Genomic DNA, 26,209 nt, shown 5'->3' on the forward strand with positions numbered 1-26,209 from the left:
TAGTGTTTAACTTTAAAATCATTTTGTCACCGTTTCAGTAAATAACCACCATGTGTCTTAGGCTTCAAATCTCTACAGACGTTTTTGCCTTAAATAAAAAAATACTTCATCGTTCATCTCACATTCTCTGATATTTGGTAAATCAATTTAATCTTATTGCTAAATCCCCTCCATTATTAATAACTGCAACTATAAGTGTCTGGGTGGTTGGAGAGGTTTCAGCACAACTCCTGTGAAACTGAATTTGTGAATAATACACCAAGCAGAACAATCAGCCCCCGGAGAGGTTTTCACATTAACTCTTAGTCATCCAAGTAAAACACCACCTCGGTCAAAGGTTTGGTTAAAAAGAAAACTCCCCTCATCAGCCTCTACCTGATCTTTCTGACAGCAGAGAAGAGTTCAAGCTCAAGCTTTGGTTAGAAAGGTAAGTCTTCCTCATAAAATCAACTTTAATGTCATTTCCTGCGAATTTATTTGAATAGATTTTTCCTTTGAACAGAAATATCCATTATCGTAAACACGTTGGAAATGTTTGATATATTTCTGAATAAAGCGGTTGTGTGGTAACAAAATTCACATTTTTGCATGTTCAGTTTAGTAAGAGTTTATCTAGAATGACCTTATTAGGAGTGTAAATGTAAAAACTGTAACTATGTTCAGCTGCTGCAATAAACATTCAAACGTGAGTTGTTTGAGTTAAATGAATATTTTCTCTATTTTCAGTCAGAAAATACATTGCCCTCTTTTAAGGAAGTTGATGGAGGAGGAAAAACCATGGGTGTTGATCTCACAGGTCGGGGGGGACTTTGGGTACCTGGAAGAGCTCGCAGACATCCTGACACAACATTTCCAAATCGTCAGCCATCAAGATCTTCTCGACAACCCAGCTGTCCATGGCCCAAGAATTCAGGTCCTGTTTATATGGAAGTATTTCCCTGCAGCCGAGCCTGCGCTGCTGAGATTGCTTCCTTCGCTCAAAGTGGTCGCCAGTGGAGGAGCGGGCACCGACCACCTGGATCTGCCGTTCATCAGCGGTCAAGGGGTGAAAGTGGCCAACACACCAGGTGTGGTCAGCGACGGCACGGCTGATCTTGCCATGGGTCTGCTTCTGGCGTCAGCTCGCAAGATCCTCGAGGGTAAGTTTAAGCACTGACCTAAGGGCAGTTTGATGGGGGCCCGGCTACACCTACGTTATATGTTGTTCTACTTATTCAATACAAATCATACATAATCTGCAGAACCATACAAACATGATCTGTACGTGCACCCTCTTGAAACGCTGTGTGCTCAACATCAATAAAAGTAGAACATTTAATTAAATTTAAATTACACTGAGGGAGTCGCCCATGATCCCAGAAAAGAATAAATATGATATTAGTGTCAAAACATGACGTCTTCAGCTTTCAGATGCTGTAAAACATTTGGAAGTTGTCCAAAATACGTCTTGTTACAAATGTCTTGTATCTTGTATCATTGTCAACATTAAGTTTAATTAGAAACTAGAAAAATGTATTAAACTACAAAAATGCACTGTAATATACTGCCCAATCTTTTCCGGTGGAAGCAACGCAGTCAACTTTACATTTTACAGTCACACTGTCATAATTCTATATTTTAGTCAAATTCACTCCCCTTAGTTACTTTACAAGAACCCACCAGTCACAGCTGGTTTCAAAACACTGGTGCTTGGTTATTGTATGAAAATTAGGAATAGCTCAGTTATTTCTACTGGGTCAACTGTAAATACCATTTACAGTAAATATTTCTTATTTTAGACCATTAACTTTGATGGAAAATATTATTTTTCTCTGCATTATGTTCACTGAGGATTACTCTTATGATCTTTGTTCTGCACACAAGTCGTCCATGGGAGGTGTTCAGGGTGAATGAGGGGAATAATGTTAATTCATCTGGTCCAATAATTTATTTACTGGGTAAATAAATTATTGGACCACCAAGAATAACAGTTGGGTTGTTGGTATATTAAAATTCATAATTTTAGTGTATTTTGTATTAACTGAAAAAATCTGACACAACTGTAAAACCTGAGGGTTATTTTCTGTCAAATGTATCACAGTGTATATTCTCATTTTACAGTGGCTTTATTAAAGTATTGTTATTTTTGTGACCTGCTTAAATCTCAAGGTCTATTAATGTTAATGATTTTGTTAAAACCCAGACTTTTTCCCATTTTTTTCCGTCACAGGTCATCATATAGCTATTGACCCAAAGACGGTCCATATGCCGCAAAGCCTGATGGGAGTTGAAGTCACCGGATCGACTCTGGGGATTATCGGAATGGGAGATATCGGACACAAAATTGCCCAAAGAAGCTGTGGATTTCAAATGAAGATCCTGTATCACAACAGGACCAGAAGGTATTTCATTATGACGTGATACATACTGTATTAAAAAAAAACTGTTCCAACACGCACAATGTATTTTATTATTTTCAGGAGTGTAGAGGATGAGCAGGCGGTTAAAGCCAGTTACTGTGAGCGACTGGACGACCTGCTGAGGAGGTCGGACTTCGTCATGATAGTCGTCAGACTGACCTCGGCCACAGCAGGTCTGATTGGCCGAAGACAGCTGTCCCTCATGAAGCCCACTGCAACGCTGGTCAACATCAGCAGAGGTTAGAAAGAGGCTTCTACTAGAGCAGGGGTGTCCAAACTACGGCCCGCGGTACATCTGCGGCCCGCCATCCATTTTAAATTGGCCCGCCTCAACAAAAAAACAAAAAAAACAAAAAATATTAAAAAAATATGTATATATATATTTTTTTAAACTAACAATTTAGTAGCACTGAAATGGCATTTACTTATAGCACTATGTAGTTTTGCTCTATTTTTCAAGATATTGTACTTTCTTGATTCTTGTTGTTCTGGGTTTGTACCCTCGAGTAGGGGAGAGCGGGGTAAAGTGAGACATTTTTTACATTTGCTCCCCTTTAGGCAAGCTAAAATCATATTACACATTTCCTACTAATTCAGGATGTTTCCTAGCAATGGAAATGATCAGAATGTCTTTAGGACAAAGGTCAGTGAAAATATGATTGTTTGTAAAAAAGTGGTCTTGTGTCTCACTTTACCCCAACTTAGGGGTAAAGTGAGGGTGAGACAGACCAAAGAAATCAAGGGGGTAAAGTGATCCACTTACCTTTTCCACTTTAAAACTACCATAACAACACATGTTGTAATAGGTCAATAAAGCACATTTATGATTATTATGATTCATGTGATCTCTTGCACACCCTAGCTTGCCTGCACATTGTTTCTCTGTCCAATTGGCAGGGACAGGGATATTGTTTTTCTCTGCATATTCAAATGCCAGTTCACGGCACTTAACTGGAGCAAGGCCATAGAACTGGTCAGCTAGTTGTTTCAAGTGTTTGGCAAGCTCCTCCTCCAACTCATCTGTGAATATTCTCTTTGCCTCAGCTACTGCACCCCAGGCTACTGATTTACTTCACCTTTCTCTTTTTTCTTTATGAATCTTTTGAGGGTTGTCTTATCAATATTTCTATCCCTTCCAGCTTTTCTTAAGGACTTCTTTCCTTGCATGACCTCAGCGGCTGCACTCTCCATCTCTGCGAGGGGTGTTTGGCCACAGGTTGTCTTCCTGGTGTAGTTTCTTTGCATGATGGCTTTTCTACAATGTTTAAAGCATTAAAAATAAAACATATGTAATGTAATATTACACTAAAATATGGTTAAGACTAAACTTAACTTGTGCTACATGTCTCACTTTACCCCACAGCCAACATTTTAGAAAAAACACCTCTTAGCAATTCAGGCTAATCTTCAGCTAGCATCAATTACATGGTTTTATACAGTGCCTTGCATAAGTATTCACCCCCCTTGGACTTTTTCCCATTATGTACTGTTACTAACTGGAATTCAAATAGACTTAAATAAACTTTTTCCCGTTTGATCAACAAAACATGCATAGTACTTTGGAGGTGCAAAATAAATTTTATTGTGACACAAATAATAATGAGAACAAAAAAGTTGACATCTGTTGGGTGCATAAGTATTCACCCCCCTGTGTCAATACTTGGTAGAACCCCCTTTCGCTGCAATTACAGCTGCAAGTCTTTTGGGGTATGTCTCTACCAGCTTTGCACATCTAGAGATGGAAAGGTTTGTCCATTCTTCTTGGCAAAAAAGATGAAGCTCAGTCAGATTGGATGGAGACCATCTGTGAACCGCAATCTTCAAGTCTTGCCATAGATTCTCTATTGGATTGAGGTCTGGGCTTTGACTGGGCCATTTTAAGACATTAACATTCTTTAATCCAAACCATTCCTTTGTAGCTCTGGCTGTATGTTTAGGGTCATTGTCCTGCTGGAAGATGAACCTCCGCCCCAGTCTCAAGTCTTTTGCAGACTGCATCAGATTTTCTTCAAGGATTTCCCTGTATTTGGCTCCATCCATCTTTCCCTCTATTCTGACCAGTTTCCCTGTACCTGCTGAAGAGAAGCATCCCCACAGCATGATGCTACCACCACCATGTTTCACTGTTGGGATGGTGTGCTCAGGGTGATGGGCAGTGTTGGGTTTTCGCCACACATAGCGTTTTGCATTGAGGCCAAAAAGTTCAATTTTGGTCTCATCTGACCAGAGCACCTTCTTCCACATGTTTGCTGTGTCTCCCACATGGCTTCTGGCAAACTCCAAACGGGATTTTTTATGGATCCCTTTCAACAATGGCTTTCTTCTTGCCACTCTTCCATAAAGGCCAGATTTGTGGAGTAGACGACTAATAGTTGTCCTGTGGACAGATTCTCCCACCTCAGCTGTGGATCTCTGCAACTCCTCCAGAGTAACCATGGGCCTCCTGGTTGCTTCTCTGATTAATTTTCTCCTTGTCCGACTCTTCAGTTTGGGTGGACGGCCTCCTCTTGGTAGGTTTGCGGTTGTGCCATATTCTTTCCATTTTCTTATGATGGATTTTATGGTGCTCAGAGAGATGTTCCAACCTCTGGATATTTTTTTATAACCTAACCCTGCTTCATATTTCTCCACAACTTTATCCCTGACCTGTTTGGTGAGCTCCTTGGTCTTCATGATGCTGTTTGTTCAGTAATGATCTCCAACAAACTCTGAGTCCGTCACAGAACAGGTGTATTTATACTGAGATTAAATTGCAGACAGGTGTACCCTATTTACTAATTATGTGACTTGCAAATGTGACTTGTGAATGCAATTGGTCGCACCAGATCTTTGTTAGGGGTTTCACAGTAAAGGGGGTGAATACATATGCACTCAACACTTTTCAGATTTTTATTTGTAAATAATAAATCCATGTAATATTTCCCCCCACTTCCAAATGATGCACTATTTTGTGTTGGTCCATTACATAAACTCACGATGAAATAAATTTTAATCTGTGGTTATACCATAACAAAATGTAGAAAAGTCCAAAGGGGGTGAATACTTATGCAAGGCACTGTATGTTGGAAGTTGACCAACATGTATGATATAAGTTTTTCTACCTGAATCAATTTGTTTTGACAAAACAGTTGATGCAAGATAATTTACTTTTACATGCAAAAAGAACATTTTTGTGAAAAAACATTCTAACCACAGCATCAGCACCAACTTCTCCTACATGGCAAGGGTGGAATGGGAGGGGCTTGAAAACATAATGATCACATGACCACAAATGTGTTCCGTTGCCTAGATACAGGGGGTGTCTCACATTACCCCATTCTCCCCTTCCCTTGAATGCACTGATTGCAAATCGCTTTGGATAAAAGCGTCAGCTAAATTAATTGTAATGTAATGGACTATGGCCCACTGTATTGCACTACTCAGTTTTGACACTAGGTGGCGCCACGCCCCCCGCCCTAAGCTACGCGATTGAGGCGCACTGTCAACAGTCCGCTCCAGGGCAGGGGGGCGTGGCGGCGTGAGTGGCCCAGACCTTCAAATTTTTTTCTGTATGTGGCCCTCAGGATAAAAAGTTTGGACACCCCTGTACTAGATCGTGGCACGGCAGCTGAGACTTCTCACACAACTGCATCAACTGACAACACAAATGTAGAAACAACAAGGCAACTACATGAGAAATAAGTTTCTACCATCCTAGTATTGATCTTGATTCATGATCATTGGTTAAAAATAACACTGTTCATGTCTCAGGTGAAGTTGTGGACCAGGATGCTTTAGTGGAAGCTCTCCGCTCGGGAACGATTCGGGCTGCGGCTCTAGATGTGACTCATCCAGAACCTTTGCCAAGGTCTCATCTCTCAGAATAGAATCATGTTCTACTGAAATAATTCTGCTAATGGAATCGCTCCTCGCTCAACTCCTCTGCTCTTATCCTGTGCAGGGATCACCCACTCCTCCGCCTTCCCAATGCGCTGATCACCCCCCACATCGGGATCAATACTAACAACACAGCCAGGAGGATTGTGGAGAAGATGGTGGAGAACGCCCTGGCTGCACTGAAAGGATTACCTGTCCCCAATGAAGTCAGGCCACAGTGAACAAGCTTGTTCAGCCGAATCTGCTCATTCTTTCTGTAGAACATTGTCGGCCTCATCATAAAATTATAATGTGAACATCTAGCAGTGGAACGGAGTGACGTCAAAAGTTTATTTCGAGTGTATTAGTAAAGTAAAATCAAGGTTGTTAATAAAGCACATTGAAAATGACCCGAGTGGAACAAAGTACAAGAATAAAATCAAATAACGAAAAAAATTGGGATGTTAAAGTAAAAATGACCGCGGTTAATATCATTGTACCCATATTTAAATTACACTAAATAATAATTTTGACATTTAATAACTTTTTGATCGAGATCGTACATTTTTGTTCCTGAAGCCGTGTTTGATTTAGATCTTGCAGAATGCTGTGTGCCAGAAAAACAAACCAAAACTTCTCTGCCTTTCTAAGATCATCTTTAATATCACAACCTCCAAAAATAAATAACTGAATATATCTGCACCATTACAAACATATTAGGTTACTTGATCAGACATTGTAACCAACTGTTGATCAATCGGTAATCTTCTCTCTTTGTCTCTGGGCGGCTGTGGCTGAGGGTAAATCGTGGTAAATCGTGGTAAATCGTGATAATCTTGTTTGTCTGTGTAGGTGCTGGGATGCGCTGATCTACTCTTATTAAATGTTTTACGGTCACAGTTCACAGATTTGTCATTAAAACAATTGGCAATGCTAGGGACGTACGATGTAACAGGCTGATTTGAAATAGGTCTGTAAAACTGCTGGCAAATGTGAAACTGTTTATGTTTATCCTCAAGGCTGTGATGTGCTGCTTCCTCTCCGCTCGTCTCTCGACCGTTTTTCTTCCTGTCAGTGTAGTGAGATCAATACATCATGGTTAAGTTAGGTACTGATGATTGTACACACATTTTACAATAGTATTTGCAATGCAATAAGTCCACTAAATGGGGCAAAGTAACAATCAAACAGCAAATTCACTATATGGTGGGTAGTGAAGGATTTCATATCCACACACACAGAAAGAGAGAGAGAGAGAGAGAGAGAGAGGGGGGGGGGGGGGGGGCAGGGAATTTCACCAAGTATTATTGGTGAAATTAAAAGAAATTATTGGATGGGATGAATTAACATTATTCCCCTCACCCTGAACACCTCCCATGGACGACTTGTGTGCAGAACAAAGATCATAAGAGTAATCCTCAGTGAACATAATGCAGAGAAAAATAATATTTTCCAGCAAAGTTAATGGTCTAAAATAAGAAATATTTACTGTAAATGGTATTTACAGTTGACCCAGTAGAAATAACTGAGCTGTTGTTTTTTATTCCCTAAAATATTGTATATTTTCTAAACACATATTTTCCCAACGCCATTACACTCAGCAGATAAACCGTTGTTAAAATCATTTGACTCCACTTCATTCACTGGAAATAATATGTGTGATTTACATGGACACTAAGCGCCGTATGTTTCTGCCTCCGAGCGGCTCAGAGTTTATCCGTATGAGATAACGGCGAGAGTTGAAGGTCGTGTTCTGAACGCCTGGCCCTCGCTGCACTGAGCACAAATGAGGCTCTTGAGGCCATGTTTGTGAGTGAATGTGGCAATGAGGACAGACAACAGTAAGGCTGCTGCCACTCACACTGTATCTTTGATCGTATTTTAAAAAGGGCACACTGTCTGGAAATGAAGGGCACCCTTTCAGCAGGCGGCCGTCCCAGAAGCCCACAAAGCGGCTGACTCTGGCCGGCCGCTCCCCTCAAGGCTGCTCCTATAAACTGTGAAGGTGTCCCTTAGGCTGGGAGCTACTTTAGTCCATCACAGACGTGACCTCTCTGAAAACCAAAGGTGCCCTTGAGATCTTTTCATTACCCAATGCCTCTGTAGTCACTTAATCACTAAGAGGTTTTTTTATTTTTAATAAAGGCATATTTGCATGTATCATTTGCATTCAATCGCCCCGTCAGTGAGGAGTTGAAATTACATGAGGAGGTGGGGGATAAGATATTCATTGTGCACCTCTGTAATCTAAAGACGGCATTTTAACAACCTATATTAGAGGATGTGGCATATAATGGACACGGTCATTCTGCAGGACAGAGCCAAAGGAGATTATGTACCTGTATCTGACATTATAACATCACACTGGACGAGCTTTTAGAGGATCCTGCCCTCCTGCTGACTTTAAAGTGTTGCCATTGTCCTGAAATGAGCCGAGACGTTGCTCGAATTTTCCCACAATAGTCAAATCAAAATACAATAATGTAGAATTATTGTCATGGCACAGAGTACAACAAAATTAAGTAGCACTCCTGTCAGTGCATTTACACAAACAAGACAACAATTAAAAGGAGTATAAGGAATCCCCAATTATTAGCACTAGAAAAAAATATTATACATGATATAATATAATAAAACGGAAAATCAAAGAAAGCAAACCTCATATCTTGCCATGCCCAAGAAAGAAAGAAAAAAAAACTCCACATGATTGCTTGGATCTAGCAGAAAAAAGATGGACAGAATATCTAAAGGATTTATTTGTCATAAAAAATGTGAAAACTAATGTTACATATAATTAACTTTTTATTACTAGTATCTGGTCTGGAGAAAAATACAGTGATACAGAAAAACAACAGCTGTGGAACCACGAGTTGATGAAAAAATATCATAAATATCAACCAAATAAATAAAAAAGACAATTAGAAATGCCATTGTGAAGAGTTATCTGATGTTATGAGACTTATTCGTTTTGCATTGACTGACAAAAGCTTAGAGACAATGAATGACAAATGACCCATAAACACAGTGGAGCAGGTTCAGCCCTCATCTGACTCACCTGCACCTTCCTGCACATCTCTCATCATTCCCTCAGACAGAAACATACAAACAACAGTGACCTGAAATATGAACTATGTTATTTATCTGCCTTGAAAAGATATATATAGATATATACATATGCATCTCCACACTGCAGCAGCGGAGCCTTGTTCAACCTCTTATTCCATTCCTATTTATAATGCATCTCTTTTGATAACTGCTGATGGCATACCATACATTTCCATATAGTTAGCAGACTGCTCTATTCACTAATGGTCTGGTCTTGAATCTGCAGACATACTGTACACTTGGACCAGAAATTCTAAAGGATTTCATTTGCAATTCCCCACTGCTGAAACCCTGCTGAGCTGACACAGTTTCTCCGTTTCGCTAATGAAAAGGGGAAAGGAATAAAGACCTACAGGGATTTGAAATTCTAACAGGATCTCAGGACAGTGTGTGAACATATCAGAGGATCCAAAAGTTGTCTTTTGTAAATCTAATTAGTCTAAACCGTCGCTTTAAGTCTATTATATCAAAACACAAAGCAAAAGGTGATTAGAATGACAAAATAATATTTAATAATGAATTCAGCAGTAGTAATCGAAAGATGTCATATTCAACGTCTTATAGCCTATCTCTCTCCCTAATCATGAAATACTGTGTGGTAATTATAGGATCCCTTATTTCTGCTAATAAGACTATTTATAGTGTTGAGGGTGCCAATCATTTTCACAGAATAAAGCTCCAGTCTATTCATTAGTACATCGGGGCACATTTGATCCATCTCTGAATTTATTTTTTCCACAATTTTTATCCTCCAGTGAGAACGACATCAAAGACTCCAGTAGGCCATGGAGGAACTTTAAAAGATCTCAGAAAAATCCACTATGGAGTGATTATTAACGATGGAAATATATTTAGATTTCAAAAGAGGACATTTTACATTGAGTAAATAATAGATGAAGAGATTTATTTGCAATATGTGGGGGGTTGAGCAGCATGACCACATCTTGGTGACTAATGACGGCTGGGAATGAAGACACACGCAGTAAAATCTATAGAGACAGGATATAAATCTGTTTCTGAGTCTGAATCCTTTTACTTCTTTTGCTTGATTAGGACGCTTTCACTCTTATCTTATTTGGTGCTGTCACTCGGACACAAACATCAGCTGTAAAAGGTTCCTCAGACCACGGTCAGGACCACGTTTAGTCCGACTAAAGAGAGGTGGTCTGAGTCTGAATCAAACGGAACCATGGTTTGACCGGCCGGACGTATTTCATACAAAATTCTTTAGTGCGCTCCCTAAATTACGATGTGAAACCAAAACTAACCAGATCAAATGGAAATAATGAAACAAACAGATGAAGCTCGGTTCAGACATTCAGGTGCAAAAAAACATCCTTATTAGTAGATTGTCAGTCAGAAAAGTGTTTCTATTTAAACAGCATAACAACAAAACAAATTGGAGTTTGTGTACTGTCATGACCGACTCAAAAGCCACAACAAAAATAACTTAAAGTGAGATAAGGAAAAAAGTAAATAAAAAAACTAGAATAAATGGAAGCAATTATGTTTCTGTCAGTGAATCAACACTGTTAGCATGTGTGGATGAATGTGAAAGTGTGGTGGGGTGTGATGGATGGTAAAATCAATGTCTACATCTTAAGATAAGATTAGTTAAGATAAAACGTGTAATGCTCTCACAACAGGGAAATTCCCTTATTATAGCAACAGACAAGTCAGAATGATGTAGAAAAAAGAATACAAATATAAAAGATAGATAGATATTGAATTTGTATTTCATATTTTGTACAGAAAAATATTGTTTCAGTGAAGTGCAGTGGTACAGGATGATTGCATGAGATTATAAACTGGATTTGTTTGTTGGCAAAAGGTGATATTGAGACAAAAACATAAAATATGATGAAATGCTACACAGGTAATGGTGCAGAGGATACAAATGCGCAAAAATTTATATTCTGTTTATTTAAATTGCATTTGTATTTGTAGAAGACGACGGAATTATAACGATAACTTTTTTCCTGACTATTGTGTTTTTCCTGCAAGTAAAAACAGTGTTTGCTCCTCACTGGAGTTGAAGCCGAGCTGCAGAAGCCGGTGAAGTTAAAGTAAAAATATCAATTCCTTGTTACTTTAGTGAGTAACAATTCTATGAACTGCTGATGTTCTGCATGCTCTGTGCACCTCATTGATTCCTGAAGGCAGACTTGCTGTTGTGCTGTTATAGGTCACAGAATCGGATGGGTCACAGAATACCGTGTAACGCCGGTGGGCAGAGCACTCATCCATCTCAAGATATCAAAAAATGCCATGTTCTTACTTTAACATGTTGAATGGTTGATGAATATTTAAACAAAGGACTTGTCGTTCCACGTGAGCAGCGAAAATGCTGCTCTTCGTGAAAGTTTCTGTTTCTTCAGACGAGTAAAGTTTGTCCAAGATTCAACATTTAAGCTGCTCCACGATTCCATAAGAGATGCACTGTCCACGGAGCTGAGAGAATGGGATTATTACACCAACCTGGAACCACAGCAAAAAATCCAACTCCTCTAAATTGTATAATACATAGTTTACAAGTACCATTACTATGACCTCTGCAAAAAATGGATCCCATGACTATTTTGGTCCTTCATGATGATGAAAGCAGAGAGAATCACCTCCCAACTGCAGCTTTGTAGCATCTTTCAGGATCTGAAAGAACTGTTTTGGTTTTCCACCCTAAACTTTACAGTCTGTTCAGAGTCACTGCTTTTATCGGCATCGTTTTCAGCCTCAGCAGGCAACAGGTTTCTGCAAAGAATTTCTTAAAGCCTACTGTGCACTGAACCAAACTGCAGCCAGTTAACAAATACTGTAGCTAGTGAACAGAGTGGAGGAGCTGATATTTCCTGGGGAGTTGGTGGAGAACTAAACATAGATTGAAGAAAGGTGAATATTCAGAAACACGACTGCAAACAAATTAAAATGTTGCATAAGCACATTACAGGTGTCAGGTTACGTCATGTTTAGCAGATGAAACTACTGGGCTGAGGTTCAGGACATTATGGTTTGAGAAACTCCTTTGCTCAGGTGAGAAACGCTAATCATCATGATTTAAACAAGATGGCCCCTTATGCATCCTGCAGAATGGTGCAGACCGCTGTCATCACGCCCCGTCCATGAGACTTGTGCTCAACCGTGCTTTTGGTATTTTGTGGCCAGGCTCACCATAAGAACCTTTGGCATACTTGGTTAGAGCTTGGGACCAGAAAGAATGCAATATCAAACAAGGTATCATATATCATTGCTGGTATCATACATTTAACCCTTTAAAACTCGGGACTCAACTCATCATAAGGAAGAAACTGTTTGGGAATTCTCTGGAGAGTTTTCCTGCCAAGCTTCATGTAAGCAGCTCATACAACCGATATGATCAGATGATTAATTTCTTGATTCTGCAGCCATCATGTATTCCATGCTCACAGTGCTCATGATAATATTTGTCATCACAAGGATCCATACAATAACCATCTGCTGATGAAAAGACACTGGGGGAGGTCTGACAGAAACTGGTCCTGAGGGAGGTTTTGTTGATCTCTTCTTTTCAATGTGTCAGTCTCCAACATGCATGTTGATGCTAGTCAATGCAATAAGTTTGACGTTCAACAAATTGTATTTTGTAATGGGCTCTTGACAGCGCACTACATCACTCCAATCAGAGGCTGCAGATGGAACCGATAACTGCTGCCTTCAGACGGCTGTAAAGAGTCAGCGGGGTAAAGCAGAGGCCTTGAGTATTGTGGATTAAAGACCTGGTAAGCATCACTCATTCATCTTCATTCTGACTCGCTGACATTGATGGCAATTTGGGAACACTAATTCTATGTCTGCGTGAAAAATGTACAATGAAAGAGGAGAGAACATAACACTGAGCTAATGCGGAACGAGTGCTCTGAGCAGGTGAACAGCAAATTGTGATTGACGCACTTATTTATGGCACCAAGACTGTATTAGTATCATCACACTCAACAACTGCACCAGTCCTGCCACTGTGGTGCTATCAAGGAAATCCAGGACAACACCAGTTCACTGGCGCAACACTGTCTCACACCTTGTGCCAACATGAAAATGCATCTGCTTCAACCGGTTGTAGTTACTTTGAGCTAAATGCTAATGTCACATGAAAACGCAAACATCTGTCAGTGCTTACAACAGGATTTTGATTATCTTTATTTGCAGATTTAATGATAACCATGTTCACCCCCCCCCCCCCCCTCAAGCTTAATTAATTTATTAAATATATTCCCTTCAAAAAGTGGAGGCTAGACATCACCTCCTGTGGCCTATTCTGTCTTCCTATTGTGAGATAATTACGTGGTTCAGATGATGCTATAGCAATACACAATAGATAATATTCTTGAATGCACCTTAATCTCCTTCCTCTGTCATGCACGATGAATCGACAAGATTCTAAACAGTAGGGTACAAAGAGTAAAAGAAGACATTGTCATTTCACTGCTGCAACAGAGAATTAATTCAGTATCCATGCTTCCACCTCTAATGCTGTAGTTCCTGAGATGAAGCCATGTTTTGAGCTCGGTGCTAATGTCCCATGAAGATGGAAGGCTTACATGTTGATGTTTTACAGATGTTCAAATTGTTACGTTCGTTAACTTAAAAATGATGATACTGATGCTTGGCGTCACCTCAAATGTAAAAAAGTTCATCATCTTGTTTCGGGAAATATCGTACATGTAGCGTAAAAAAATTCATGGCCTCTTTGTGCCCATCTAGTGGTGGGATTAACCAGCGTATTGATGTTGACGATATATGTGTCTGTTGTTGTTTTGATTTTGTCTGGTTTTTTAAACGAGACGAACCACTTGAGGAATAAACTCGTTGCTATTTAGGTCACTGACTTTGGGAAGTGAATAAGGAACAGGATCACTAAAAAAAGTTCAAGATTTAAAATGGTCTGATGTGAAAAAGAAAATGAAATACACAGATCAGGTACAAGTTAACAAAGAGTAACAAGAATGACCTGCACTGCATATTTCAGACTTTGCTTAAGCTTTTAAGTTGAGGGGAAAAAAAGAAGGAGTTTCATTTAAGTTGAGTTCAATTGTTTTCAAAACAGTAAAGGAGTGTCTGTCTCAGAGTTCAACCAGCTTGAAATGTTTTACAGTCTACCTTTCATTAGCCCAGAAGAACACTATCAAAGTCCTCTTCCCCGTCTTTGCTCTACCTTGCAATGCTGCTGCTGAAAAGAGGCTTTGGAGGTGAAAATCCCACCGGAAACAGCAGGGTTTAGTCCTACTTTGTTCAATTTGCCTGAAGCCTTTGTAAAAGAATTAAAAGGAATAAACTGGAGGAATTCCTCTGTAGTGAGATTTGTAGGTAATATTTGCAGGAAAGGCAGATCAAAGTTATAGGCATAATAGCGTCTGCACACCGTGGGGATCCACTACTCCCAAATCAGTTTGTAACACTTTGATAACACTGGAGAAGACACACTGATTGTTTTTAGTCGGGGAATGTAGCCTCATATATTCCACTTTGAAGAGACGGCAAACACAGAATTTGGCAACTCTTCATTAAGTATGCATTATGCAGTCTGCAAAGGTATGTATTAAATGTGTATGTCCACTGACACATTATCTTATAAGATATTTAACGCAGAGAGAATTTGGATGTTAAATTCCTGACACTGATAAATAAAAAGTATAATCCCTAAAAATACAGTTTTTCATTACAGTTCTTAATGCTAATTAGCTAATCTTAGAAATAAGGCATTGAACCATAGACTGTATATAGAGATGGAAGATATGGCGACTCAAACCAAAAAAGTGAAGCCAATGCATTTTTTTATCTTGCTGCAGTGTGGGTTGCAAACACTTCCTCCTCCATGTTAGCAGATAGGACATATACCAACCCAAATTTTTTTTTAGTATTAAATATTTTTCTGGTCTTTCTATTCACAGTGACAAATAAACAATTGTGCATTCTTCTGGTATGTTTGTTTTTTGAGTCTCGATGGGACGTCGCTACCAAGGCTCCATCCCCCAGACGTTCAAGTTATTGAATGTCATACATACCTTGCTTCAGCATGTTAGGAGTGGCTGCCTTTAGCATTTTTCTACATACAGCATCTTCAATATTTCTTTTAATTTTTTTAATAAATTATAATGAGTTACATTCACATATGTTGTACTTGTGCTCATACTTTGGACTAAACATACAGTGGTTCACATCATATTTTGTACTTTTAGTTAATTCGCTATCACAATCCATAACCTGAAATTGAAGTTTCTTTTTTCTCTTCAGGACAGCTTCACAAATATGGACAGGAAGCCGACAACTCATTCAAAAAAACAAGGCTGAACAAAAATCTAGCCTGAAGCTCTCCGTGTGATCCCCGCTGCAATAAGCAGTTACATATGAAAACAAATCCATCTCTGCATTTTTATTTCTTTTTGTTTGTAGGAGGCCGCTGGTATTCTCCATCAGTGACTCTTAATGAGGGAAGAGAATTTCTCCTCTTTTTTCTTCTTCCCATTCGGAGTATTGAAAAGGGGAAGATCAGCACCGCTCTCCAACATCTCCTCTGCATTTCATCAGCCAGAGAGCGTCAGCCTGCTGAAATTAACTCACAGTGTACTATTTCTAATTTGGATTTGTTAAATTCCCGTCAGCCGGCTGTGTTACACACTAAAATATAAACTGTGTTTCTTTTCACCTCAGCTGTCTAAGCTATTTCCAAACAATGCATTTCTAATCGTTCAGGGATTTCTGGGCTGTTGGACTATTCTTGACCTTGGTTCTCTGATATTAAAACCACATCAGCGCTGTCCATAAGGGCCTAATAGGACCAGAGTCTGATGATGAATAGCACAGAGTGTTCACCGGACTAACCTATATGAGGTGGGACACACTGGAGAGTCCGGAAAATAGGAGGCTGACCTTTCATTTACAGTAGCTTGAGGGTGCTTTCACACCTAACCTAAATCCATCTGCTGATCGTCTGATCTCATAAAGGGATTTTTGCTCTGTGGAAAGTGAAAGGAAGTTAAAACAAAGGTTCACGTCCTTCTCTACGTCCTTGTGTCTATATTTAGTGTCCTTCTCTTACCTGCTTCTTGTTACTCAGACTTTGGTGCAGTCCTGATGATACCTTATTTCTTAATGGCACTGTCGAGTTCAAAAAGGGAAAGTACAATATTTTAAAAGAATGTGTCAAAATTGTCTGTCAGTCCATTTTTCATCATGTTTTCTCTTGTAGAATGGCACTGTGCATACAGAGGCACAACAGCCACCTTATTTAACCAAATTTAAATCTGGATTTTTATTTGGATCTGCACCATATTACACTCATAGACTCAAATCCCCTAAACATGTCTGATTTTATTCATCTCGATCCATTCTCTGAGAAGTCTACCAAATTGTTGAAAAGCCCTATCTCACAATGTTAATGGTCATTTCAACAGATTTTGCCCATACTTCCCCAAAGGCCCAGCAGTCCTCCTATCAAACCCCTTTCAAATTCACAAGATCCAGACTTGTATCTGTATCTGTAACTCTTTTTGTCAAGATCCCTTTATTGTTCTCTGAGAAATCCACATACAAACAAAGAAAACTTCTGGAGGCTTCTCTCGCTTTGTATCCGTACCCAAAGTTATTGGGTTCTTCCGGACTTCCTGGAGTTTTGGTGTAATCCTGCTATCAAACAAACACCGATGAAAACATAACCTCCTTTTGGGACATAATAAATCAGAGTTAAAACATTCTAATGATTTAAGTAATCATTAATTGGATTAGAGTTTTAGGATTCAAATTTTTTTGGGAGATCTCTGCTGTTGAAAAACTGGTCATATTTGGTATTATTCTTTTCAAAACCTTTGCTCGTCCAACTGCACTTTAAATTCATGATATTTGCAGACACCGTCTGGCCGAACCTAACCCGTCTCCAAAATTTTCTCTGAGTCAAAAAACATTTTATGAAAAAGGAAGGGCAGAGCTGAAGATGCTGCGGTTTGAAAGAAAGCGAGAAAAAAAAAAAAAAAATCAAAGTAGTTTGATGTGTTTTATGGAGAAATCCGGGCTGAATCGATTTAGCTGAGCTGGAAACACTGGGTGGCTGTCACCAAACCACCGGGTTATTCTATAGGGTCTGTTTATGCAGCCTGATCTGAGAAACACAAAAACAACTTGGTGCAGAGAGCTGCTTTTATTTCAACTTGAGTTAAAAGGATAGATTCACAAAATATCTTGTAGCAATCGATGAGTATCGAGCAGTTCCCTGAAATGGAGGGAACACAGGATGCTGAGCTGAATGAAGCTGTTCCTCGCTCCTCCGGACGTTGCTAAATGCTCTGTGTTGTGTTAGTAATGAAGAACTGCGGTTGTGAATCAATAACGTTTTTAAACTCTTGGATTCGCACATCAAATATGATATCCTGCTGTTGGCTGGATTTGAAGACCGATTGCATCACAGCGGCGAGCCTACCCTGTCCCAAATTCATCCTTCTCATAGATCCCATGAATCATTGCGCTTCTGTGACGAAGAGTCCAAGAGGTAATGGCAGGGGAAAAATTCGTATTTTTTATTGCGAGTATACAACAGAGAATTGAATGGTCCAAAAAAAGGTCTGTAAAGGCGGTACAAGCTTGTTATGCAATAAGAATACCACACTGCTTCATTTCGGTTCCGCCTACCCAGCCAAGTTCGGCCACGTGGACCTGGACCTCCAAAGGAAGCCGCGCCTGAATTGAGAACCACCTTATAAGATCTTCTACAGCTGAGATGCAAATAGCCAGATTTCCATCCATCGTCAACACCGCAGTCAATCCCGGGTGCCGTTAGGCCGGAGATGGGGTGTACCCTGGACAGGTTGGCAGCATTACACAGGGCAAACATAAGCTGCTTTCACACCTGCAATGAACTCTGGCTAATCTCCTGAAATTATCCATCTGGGTTTTAGTTAAGAACACAAATGTTTGACCCCAGGAAGCCGGAGAAAACCCACGCAGGCACAGGGAAGAACATGCAAACTCCATAAATGTGGACCACGGCAAAAGGTTATATTCTTACATTAAATCCAAGCTGGATCTGAACTGGACGTTACAGCCCTGTCTCCTAAAAGTTAAGTTTATATTCTACTAATTAGTTTTTGCAGGGCAAAGTAATTGGTGCCACTTTTTGGTGACCCTGGATGAGGTCATGGAAAGACTGAGGTCTCCAGTTGAATGTTAATGAAGTAAACACGTCTGCGCTGTGTGTTACATCACCATGGATTTATTTCAGTACTTAAACAAAACAATGATCTTTACCTCATCCTCATGCTGTGGGTGCCATCAAATATTTTGTCAGGGTTTGGTCGCTCCAGGAAGAACAAATGCAAACCACAGGTATCAATTATAAATACATTGAGGAAGTGATGCATTAAGTCTAAATATTTTGGGACTTGATAGATAAAGGGAAGAGTTTTTCTTCTTTTACTGTTGCTCCGGGTCTAATGAATGGTCGCTCTGTGTTTATTCAACCCTGTCTCATAGAAATTACTTGCGTATATAACTGTTGTTTTCCCAATTATCTTGCACTGCCAACCGGCTCAATTAAGTTCAGAGGTTTTTTATTTTGTTTGTTGAATTAATAAACGGATTTATGAAGAGTTGTCCTAGAGGTGGTTAGGGGACAATGTGCAGAGGAAACAGAAACTGGGATTGAAAAGCTTGAGTATGACAACAACAGGAGTTAAAGTTAAGGTTGTGTTTTATATACACACTGTGATCCCTCCACATATTCTTTGGGCCTGTAAAAGGCGCTATATATATGCACGCCGTTATTATTATTATATACAAATATATTGTGTGAACCTTATTATTATCTTATAAAGAAATGTTATAATGAAAGGCCTCACCAATGAATACAGACTAAACACATAGATGACAAGACAGCGCCGTGAAAGGGAAACCAAAGCATCTTGATTGCCCCCCAGTGGTGTTGTTCACCAATTGACCACCTCCATGTTAGTGGATGGGACATGGACCAAACTTAACAGTCAATGAACACAGATTATACATTTTTAGCAAAAATGGTTCAAGTGCTTATTTTTTCTGCTAAGTTTGATTTTAATTAGTTATTAGATAGCCTGGATGCCAGACGAACTTAGCCCCGCCCACAACATTTTAGGTCGGGCAGTTCGGTCTGGAGTCGCTCCGTTGAGGAAAAATTATGCCCGACCGGGCCAATCAGATTGTCAGGGCGGGCTTTATACGATGATTGACAGATGATCAACGGTAACGTAATCAACCACGTCATCAAAGTGCCCTTGGGTTGAATTCGTTTTCAACAAACATGCCTGCCGCTGGCGAGCTGAGATGTGTAGATGCTGCCATTGAGTCTGTTTTAGAAGACATCGACAGCGCATTCATTTTGAAAGAGGAACCCAGAACGTGGAGGCGACGCCAAAGCACCGCGCTAATCCCTATCACCCCGGCGCTTGGCTGTTCACAACGGACACTGAAGCGACGCTGAACCGCCGGGCAGCGCTAATAATATCACCCGTTGATCCAGTAGATCGCTGCACAGCTTTGTGCCGGTCACACCGGAGGCTGAAGCACCACGCTGCGCCAAGGCTGCCTCGCGGTGCTTCAGCCTCCGGTGTGACCGGCACAAAGTTTTAACATGGGAGTGGATGGGAGCCAGCTGTTATTTAAGGCTTGGCTTGGCGCTGAAGCGTCCGGTGTGAACCCGTAAACTCACAATGCGTTGCTTAGCATACGTCACATACTACGTTGCTCTGATTGGTTGTAGGTCTATCCAATTGAGCGAAGAAGAATTTTACTTCCTGGTCAGTTGAAACACGCCCCATAATCACAGCCCAATGGAGCGGTCTCAGACTCACATTCTGACTAGAATTGTGAGTCTGACAACGTCAGGCTAGTTATTAGATGCAATAAAACAAAGGCAGTCACACTAGATGAAAAGATATTGTTATAAAAAATTATTAAGTGGTTGGTTTTCTCGATTCAATTTATTTTGCAGCTTGAACAGTTTTATGGCAGCTACTCTGTCTACTAGCTAGTGATTATTTCTCAGGTATATCAAGTAAGTATTCATCTGAAAGAAATTTAAATTTAGAAATCATCCAATATTTGACAATAACGTTTGACCTCAATCCCCAAAGTGTTCAACCCAAAATTCCGTCCTTGCTTCAGTGCGTTGTTGCTAAAACGATTGCCTGTCAATTAAGCAGGAAGTCTGTTTATTTTATTTCCCTCAACCTTCTCTGCTTCCACTCACCTCGAGTGAATTCACACCTTACCCCTTCTCTTTATTCTCCTCATTCTGCATGCAGTCCGGTTGCCTCACATTCTGTCTGAATGCTCAGTAAAGATGGCACAGGGAAGGTATATTTTAGGACAACGTACTCAGGTTCCTCCTTTTGATGTTACGAAATGTACATCAAGTCCGAGCTCGTCAATTCTAGCTCGAGCTCGAGCCTATATGAGCTTAATGGAAAAAGCATGGGAGTTATTACATTAAAGCAGTGTTACATTAACACAAAGGCGTTTCAAATAGAAGCTGTAGCAATGTAAATCAATCTAACAGCTGAGATATTAGATCTGTAGCGTGACCAGAGGATGGTGCACGGTGAGAGCAGCATGAAATTAGATTTCAGGGAGGCAGCACCAGTGAAAGTGAATGGCTTCAGTCAGAGGATCTGCTGAGAAAAATGCAGGGACGACATCTTTCTGACGTTTTTGCTCCACGGGCTGTTGGTTGTAAAAAGAGACTGAAATCTACGAAACTGCCAAAGTCTAAAAGTCGTGCATTTAAAATTTAACTGCAGAGGGAGAGAACATTTCCCCAGTATATTTTATAAGTAAAGCTACTCATAGTATTTCAGCTGATTGATGGTATTATGTCTTCATAGAAGAAAATGGCCTTTTCCAGCAACTCAGACATTGACTTGTTTAAGATTTCAATCCAATATTCACACTTTTATTAGATGAACTAATATTTTGTGTATAATAAGTACACTTCTGAGCATATTTTATGACAAAACGGTTTTTCACATAAAAAAATGTAATGACAATATCTGGAGATTGTTAAACTTAAATATAGTATAATATATTATATTTATCAAATATACTGTTAAAATAGCTTCAAACAATTACCAATTAAATATATGACAAAAAAGGAGATATACTGATTAAAAGTTAATATATATTTAAAATCCTCAAACAAATCCGACAAAGCCGACCAACACAGTAGATATACTGATGAAATATAGGTAAAAAAATGTTTCTTTTGACAAAAAGAGTAAGTGTTTTGATAAACTATCTGTAAAATCTCAATCATTTACAAAATCCCTCTGACATGATTTGAATATTTAAAAATATCTATGTTTTTTAACCTATAGATTAATTGGTGAATAACCTATAGATTGAATGAAAAACCATCCAGGAAACGTTTTTTAAAATACTGGTAAAATATACAGAGCATATTTGCATAATGTTTATTAAAAAATGAGAAAATATCGTATCATTACAATTTCAGAATAACACCATCTTGAGGTAGTTTGGGTGTCCGACCATGTTGCTCTGCCTCTGCTGCAAACTGTTTCCTCTCATAGATGATTCCTACTGCAGCGTCCTTTATTGTAGTGTCTGCTCCATGAACTCCACACTCGGCTGCACACAGCCATGATCGATGCAGTGGATTTAAACACAACATATTATCACATCACTCTGAACTGAGCATGTAGTAAAATACCAGAGGTTTTTGTTCATTTGTTATAATTTAACTTCAGACACATGTAATTACTGTTTGTGGCTCTTGATGTCATCTCTGTCCTGTTATTCGATGGAACTACAGATATTGACAGTTCATAAACTAATAGGATGCCTCTTGCCAGCAGTTATGAAGAGAATTGCTTTCATACCGATGGCCTAAGCAAACAGTATCGAGTTTGTTTATTATGTCAGAAGCCATTCATTTTCTGCCATCTTTATATTGAATATGTTATCAGAGAGCTGGCAAGCGAGTGCGGGCAAAGACAAAATAAGCCAATTTAATAGTGTTTGGCAGCAGGACTCAGATTTCACTCCTATCTGCTTGTTGGCTCTTTTTTGTCTGACTCTGACTCTGAATCTCCCAAATAAATTAGCTCAACCTCATTCTCCCGAGGTGTTTGCACATGTACTCAAATTTTATCTACCGTGCTTCCATTAGTGCTTCGTGGTGCAGAACTGCACCTTTGCGTCGGATAATTTTCTATTTTCTGACAAGGAAGCTCATTGTCTGGTAACATGTTCTGTCTCCGCTCGGTTTTAAACAACAGTCACGTACGCGCTCCTGGAGTTAAATGCCAGCTATTCAAGAAATAAGTTAAGTGATGTGCAACATACTGATTTCCATGCTTGGCATTTGTGTTTTGTTTTGACTTTATGGTCCAGAGATTAGCCGTCAATTTAAGAGTCACAATGTTTGCTTTGACATTCTTCTAGTGGATGAATGCTAAATACTCTGTTTCACTGCTGTATTTATTCCAGCCCCCTGCACGTGCGAATGAGTTCTTAACAATTAGAAACACAGAGAGGCTAAATGGGCCTTAAAAATAAATATCTCCTGAATTGTTAATCATATGCAAACCTAGTTTGAAGATGGAGACTGGAACAATTTAGAGCTGCTAATAAATAAACGTATTTCACCGGAATCGTCATCATGTCAAGAACCTTAATTGCTGCATCATATTTAAGGCTCCCATTTCCTTTTTCTGTGCTTTTAAAGATTAAATTATTGAAAACTCGGAAGCATCAAATAAAGTGAAGTATAAGTATTATAAAAGTGTAGATAAAATATTGATTAAAGTGGATTTAAATGTATCAATATGAATCAATTATGAATGAACGTCTTTTACCTCTTTTACACCAACATTAGTGGATTTGCACATTTATTTTTTAATGTAGGTTTGCCTATCTGTTTTTTTTTGTCATGTGTGATTTCATGAACCTGCTGGAAACCATATCGCTGTATTGCCACAAACACAAACGTTCATGGCTATTTATGCTCAAACGCCTGAAAGTTCAATTCAACAGAAAAGGTGCAGCGTTAGTGTCTATACCACCTAAATAAAGCCAGAGAATTAGCGTATTCATTGGAGCCAGTGCAGATGAAAACCAGTGTCAATTGCAGTCATTTGACCTGGGAGTGAATGATGATTGTGTCCATTCAACTTGAAGACAAAAACCAAATGTTAGTGGGTGTATGTGGGTTTATAGATATATTTCCTTATTGTTTGACACTAAAGAGGAGGCAGTGTGCATCAAGATGTAGTTGTTTGAACCTTTTCTCTATGGACTAGCTGCAACTATAAAGAAGGTCTGTGGTGCCTTGAATCTCTATTCCAAAGTGTCCTTGGACTTACTGAACCCTAAGTTTGCTCGTGATAGACAAAGCGCAGCCTTTTGTTGCGCTGTATGAATGTGTGGTTGATAAGACAAGAAAAGCTAGATATAAATACTGTCTCTTTACCACATGGGTTCAGTCACTCCGTGGCCATTTGAACCGTTTCCATTACATCGTCCCATTCTGAGAGTGCAGGGGTTGTAGTGCAAGAGATTCCTTCAATGCAGAGTGCAAGACAGTCTGCCAGCGTATGGCAGCTGTGTGTAGGACTCAGAAGATCAGCACCGATTATGAATTATGAGATGGACTTAAGAAAAAAAGTTACGTAGTTCTACTGTCAGTGTTTTCTTAAATAATTCCCAGTGATCAGCATGAAAGTTATTTGAATGAGGTCACGAGCTTCTGCAAAGTTCGGACTCTCGAAACATCCCATTAACAAACATGTGATGCAGTTTGCAGACTCCGCTTTGATGAATAAAGATCTGATCTAACACAAAATACAAAGTGAACCCTCTTTTCACAGATTTTTTTGCTGACACACTTCCACCAAAGTTGAAGGGTTTTCTGGGGATCAGTTCATCATCTATCATGACTGGAAACTGTCTGTTCCTACCCAGTTCTTGTGTTGGAAAATGGAAATGGATGTCAGCATATCACTTGCTTCCAGCTGCCACGACGACCCCTTACTTCAAAACATAAAAGGTCTCCCTTTTAGTTGCACCGCCTCTTCTGTCGCTTTCACTTTGGGAACAGAGCGGGCGCCAAAATATTAATACTGACTGCTAAGATTGTTGTACTGTGTAAAGCAATCTTCTGGTGCAGAAATAAATAATAAACAGAGGCACAGGGTTTCTGTCCTTCTACATGTCTGCATGGATCTAAAGTCTGAGCTGAAAGGCTGATTGCCAACACGTGGCTTGGATGAATTCTAATATTTTATATATTTTTATATTATATTTTTATTAAGCATGTTAGTATGCTTACTCCAGCATTCTCCAGGGACCTGGTGGGCAGCCCGGCTGGCGTACAAAGAGGTTCACTCCCTGTGGATGTTGTACTGCAAGATTTGATAATTGGCAGGGGGGAAAAAATATTGATTTAGAGCATTTCATGAGGTTCACCATCTAGTACATAAGTTACCTTCCAAAACCAAATCCAGTTGCAATTATTTTGGGAACAGAACATAAGATTTTACCTTGTTCCTTCTAAACTATGTATACGAAATAATGTAGTCCTTGCTGTGTCAAATTAGCGTCATATAAATGTAATTTCCTGCAGACAGGGTTGTAATGGGCTTATATGATGGCCCAGCTCTAGTGATAATAAAAAGAATAGCTGGCTGTACAAAAAGTACAATGTTATTTAATCTGATTGGATCAGTCAAGTAGAGGCTGATCTGACAAAGAATTTGCTGCCGACTGTTGAGCAACACAATTTGCTCTTAATAGCAAAGACATAACCCAGCTTTAAAGTACCCCCCCCCCCCCCCCCCACCCCACCCACCCATCTCCACCCCCATTAAAGAGGTGTAAAGCTCCAAATGTATGTGGACAAAATGGGCAGTTATCCAGATGCACACATCCACTTGTGCTGCGATCATGCTCCCTCATGTTGCTGTGTGTGTGTGTGTTGTAATTGTCTTTGTGAGCATAGATATTAAAGAATGAGGTCGTTTTAAGGAAAATTACATTTGTCCAGGCCTAACTTTCTCAAAGGGCAGTCAAAGGGTTAAGACCTTGTTTCAGAGGTTTAGGTTAGAGTTAGGATTACAGTATGGTTAAATGAATGCTATGGGGGGCACAGGCACTCAAGGAGATCCATTGAAATAATTTTTGATGAAGTCCATTCTGGTCAATTAGGAGATAAAGATTTGGGCAATGTAAAAAAAAATGTTAAACCTTGAAAGCACCTCAGTCTCAAAGGGGTAAAGAAGCATAGATTTGTATTAAATACTCGGTTTTGCACAGACAATCTTTGATGTGGCTGAGCGGAGCTAAGATGGATGTTTTGGGGTTTGAACGCAGCGCCCTGAATGAGTGCTATGGGGGGCTTGGACTGTAAAAAACGATTCAAAGGTACGAAAACGAACAACTTATTTATTTTTCTTCCTTGCACTTCTCTAAGAAAAAATAATTGCTTCTCAGCATCTATCAGTTCCAACTCCAACACGATCTGCTCAGTAACACTCGCCATTGTTCTGAAGTAAACAGAGACGCCAGAGAGTTTGTAAATAAGCGGACCAGCAACTGTAACATAGGCATATAAACTCTACCAGCATCTCAAACACACATCTATGAGGGACCATAAATGATTGGACCTGTGTGGAGGCTACGTGTGCACCAACGGTAAAGCTTCAACACAGAAGCATGAATCAGCCTTTACTGTTAAAAGACATTCAAAGTTACCCTCATTAAAACCATATTTGATTGGTTAAAATCCCACCTTCCTCAACGCGGGCTGAGCAGAGCTACAGTTGTCATTTCTAGGATTATAGGGTTGC

At 39.6% G+C, this 26,209-nt stretch overlaps 1 protein-coding gene across 1 annotated transcript; it reads left to right on the forward strand.

The window, feature by feature from the left end:
• Positions 1 to 751: 751 nt before the first annotated feature.
• On the forward strand, positions 752 to 6,496 carry LOC128456116 (probable 2-ketogluconate reductase). The gene is made up of 5 exons (XM_053440175.1): positions 752 to 1,139; positions 2,210 to 2,381; positions 2,460 to 2,638; positions 6,150 to 6,246; positions 6,340 to 6,496. The coding sequence occupies exons 1-5, from the start codon at positions 761 to 763 to the stop codon at positions 6,494 to 6,496; spliced, it is 984 nt and encodes a 327-aa protein (XP_053296150.1). The 5' UTR covers positions 752 to 760.
• Positions 6,497 to 26,209: the final 19,713 nt, after the last annotated feature.

This window comes from Pleuronectes platessa, chromosome 14 (assembly GCF_947347685.1).
Source record: "Pleuronectes platessa chromosome 14, fPlePla1.1, whole genome shotgun sequence".
Classification (NCBI taxonomy): domain Eukaryota; kingdom Metazoa; phylum Chordata; class Actinopteri; order Pleuronectiformes; family Pleuronectidae; genus Pleuronectes; species Pleuronectes platessa.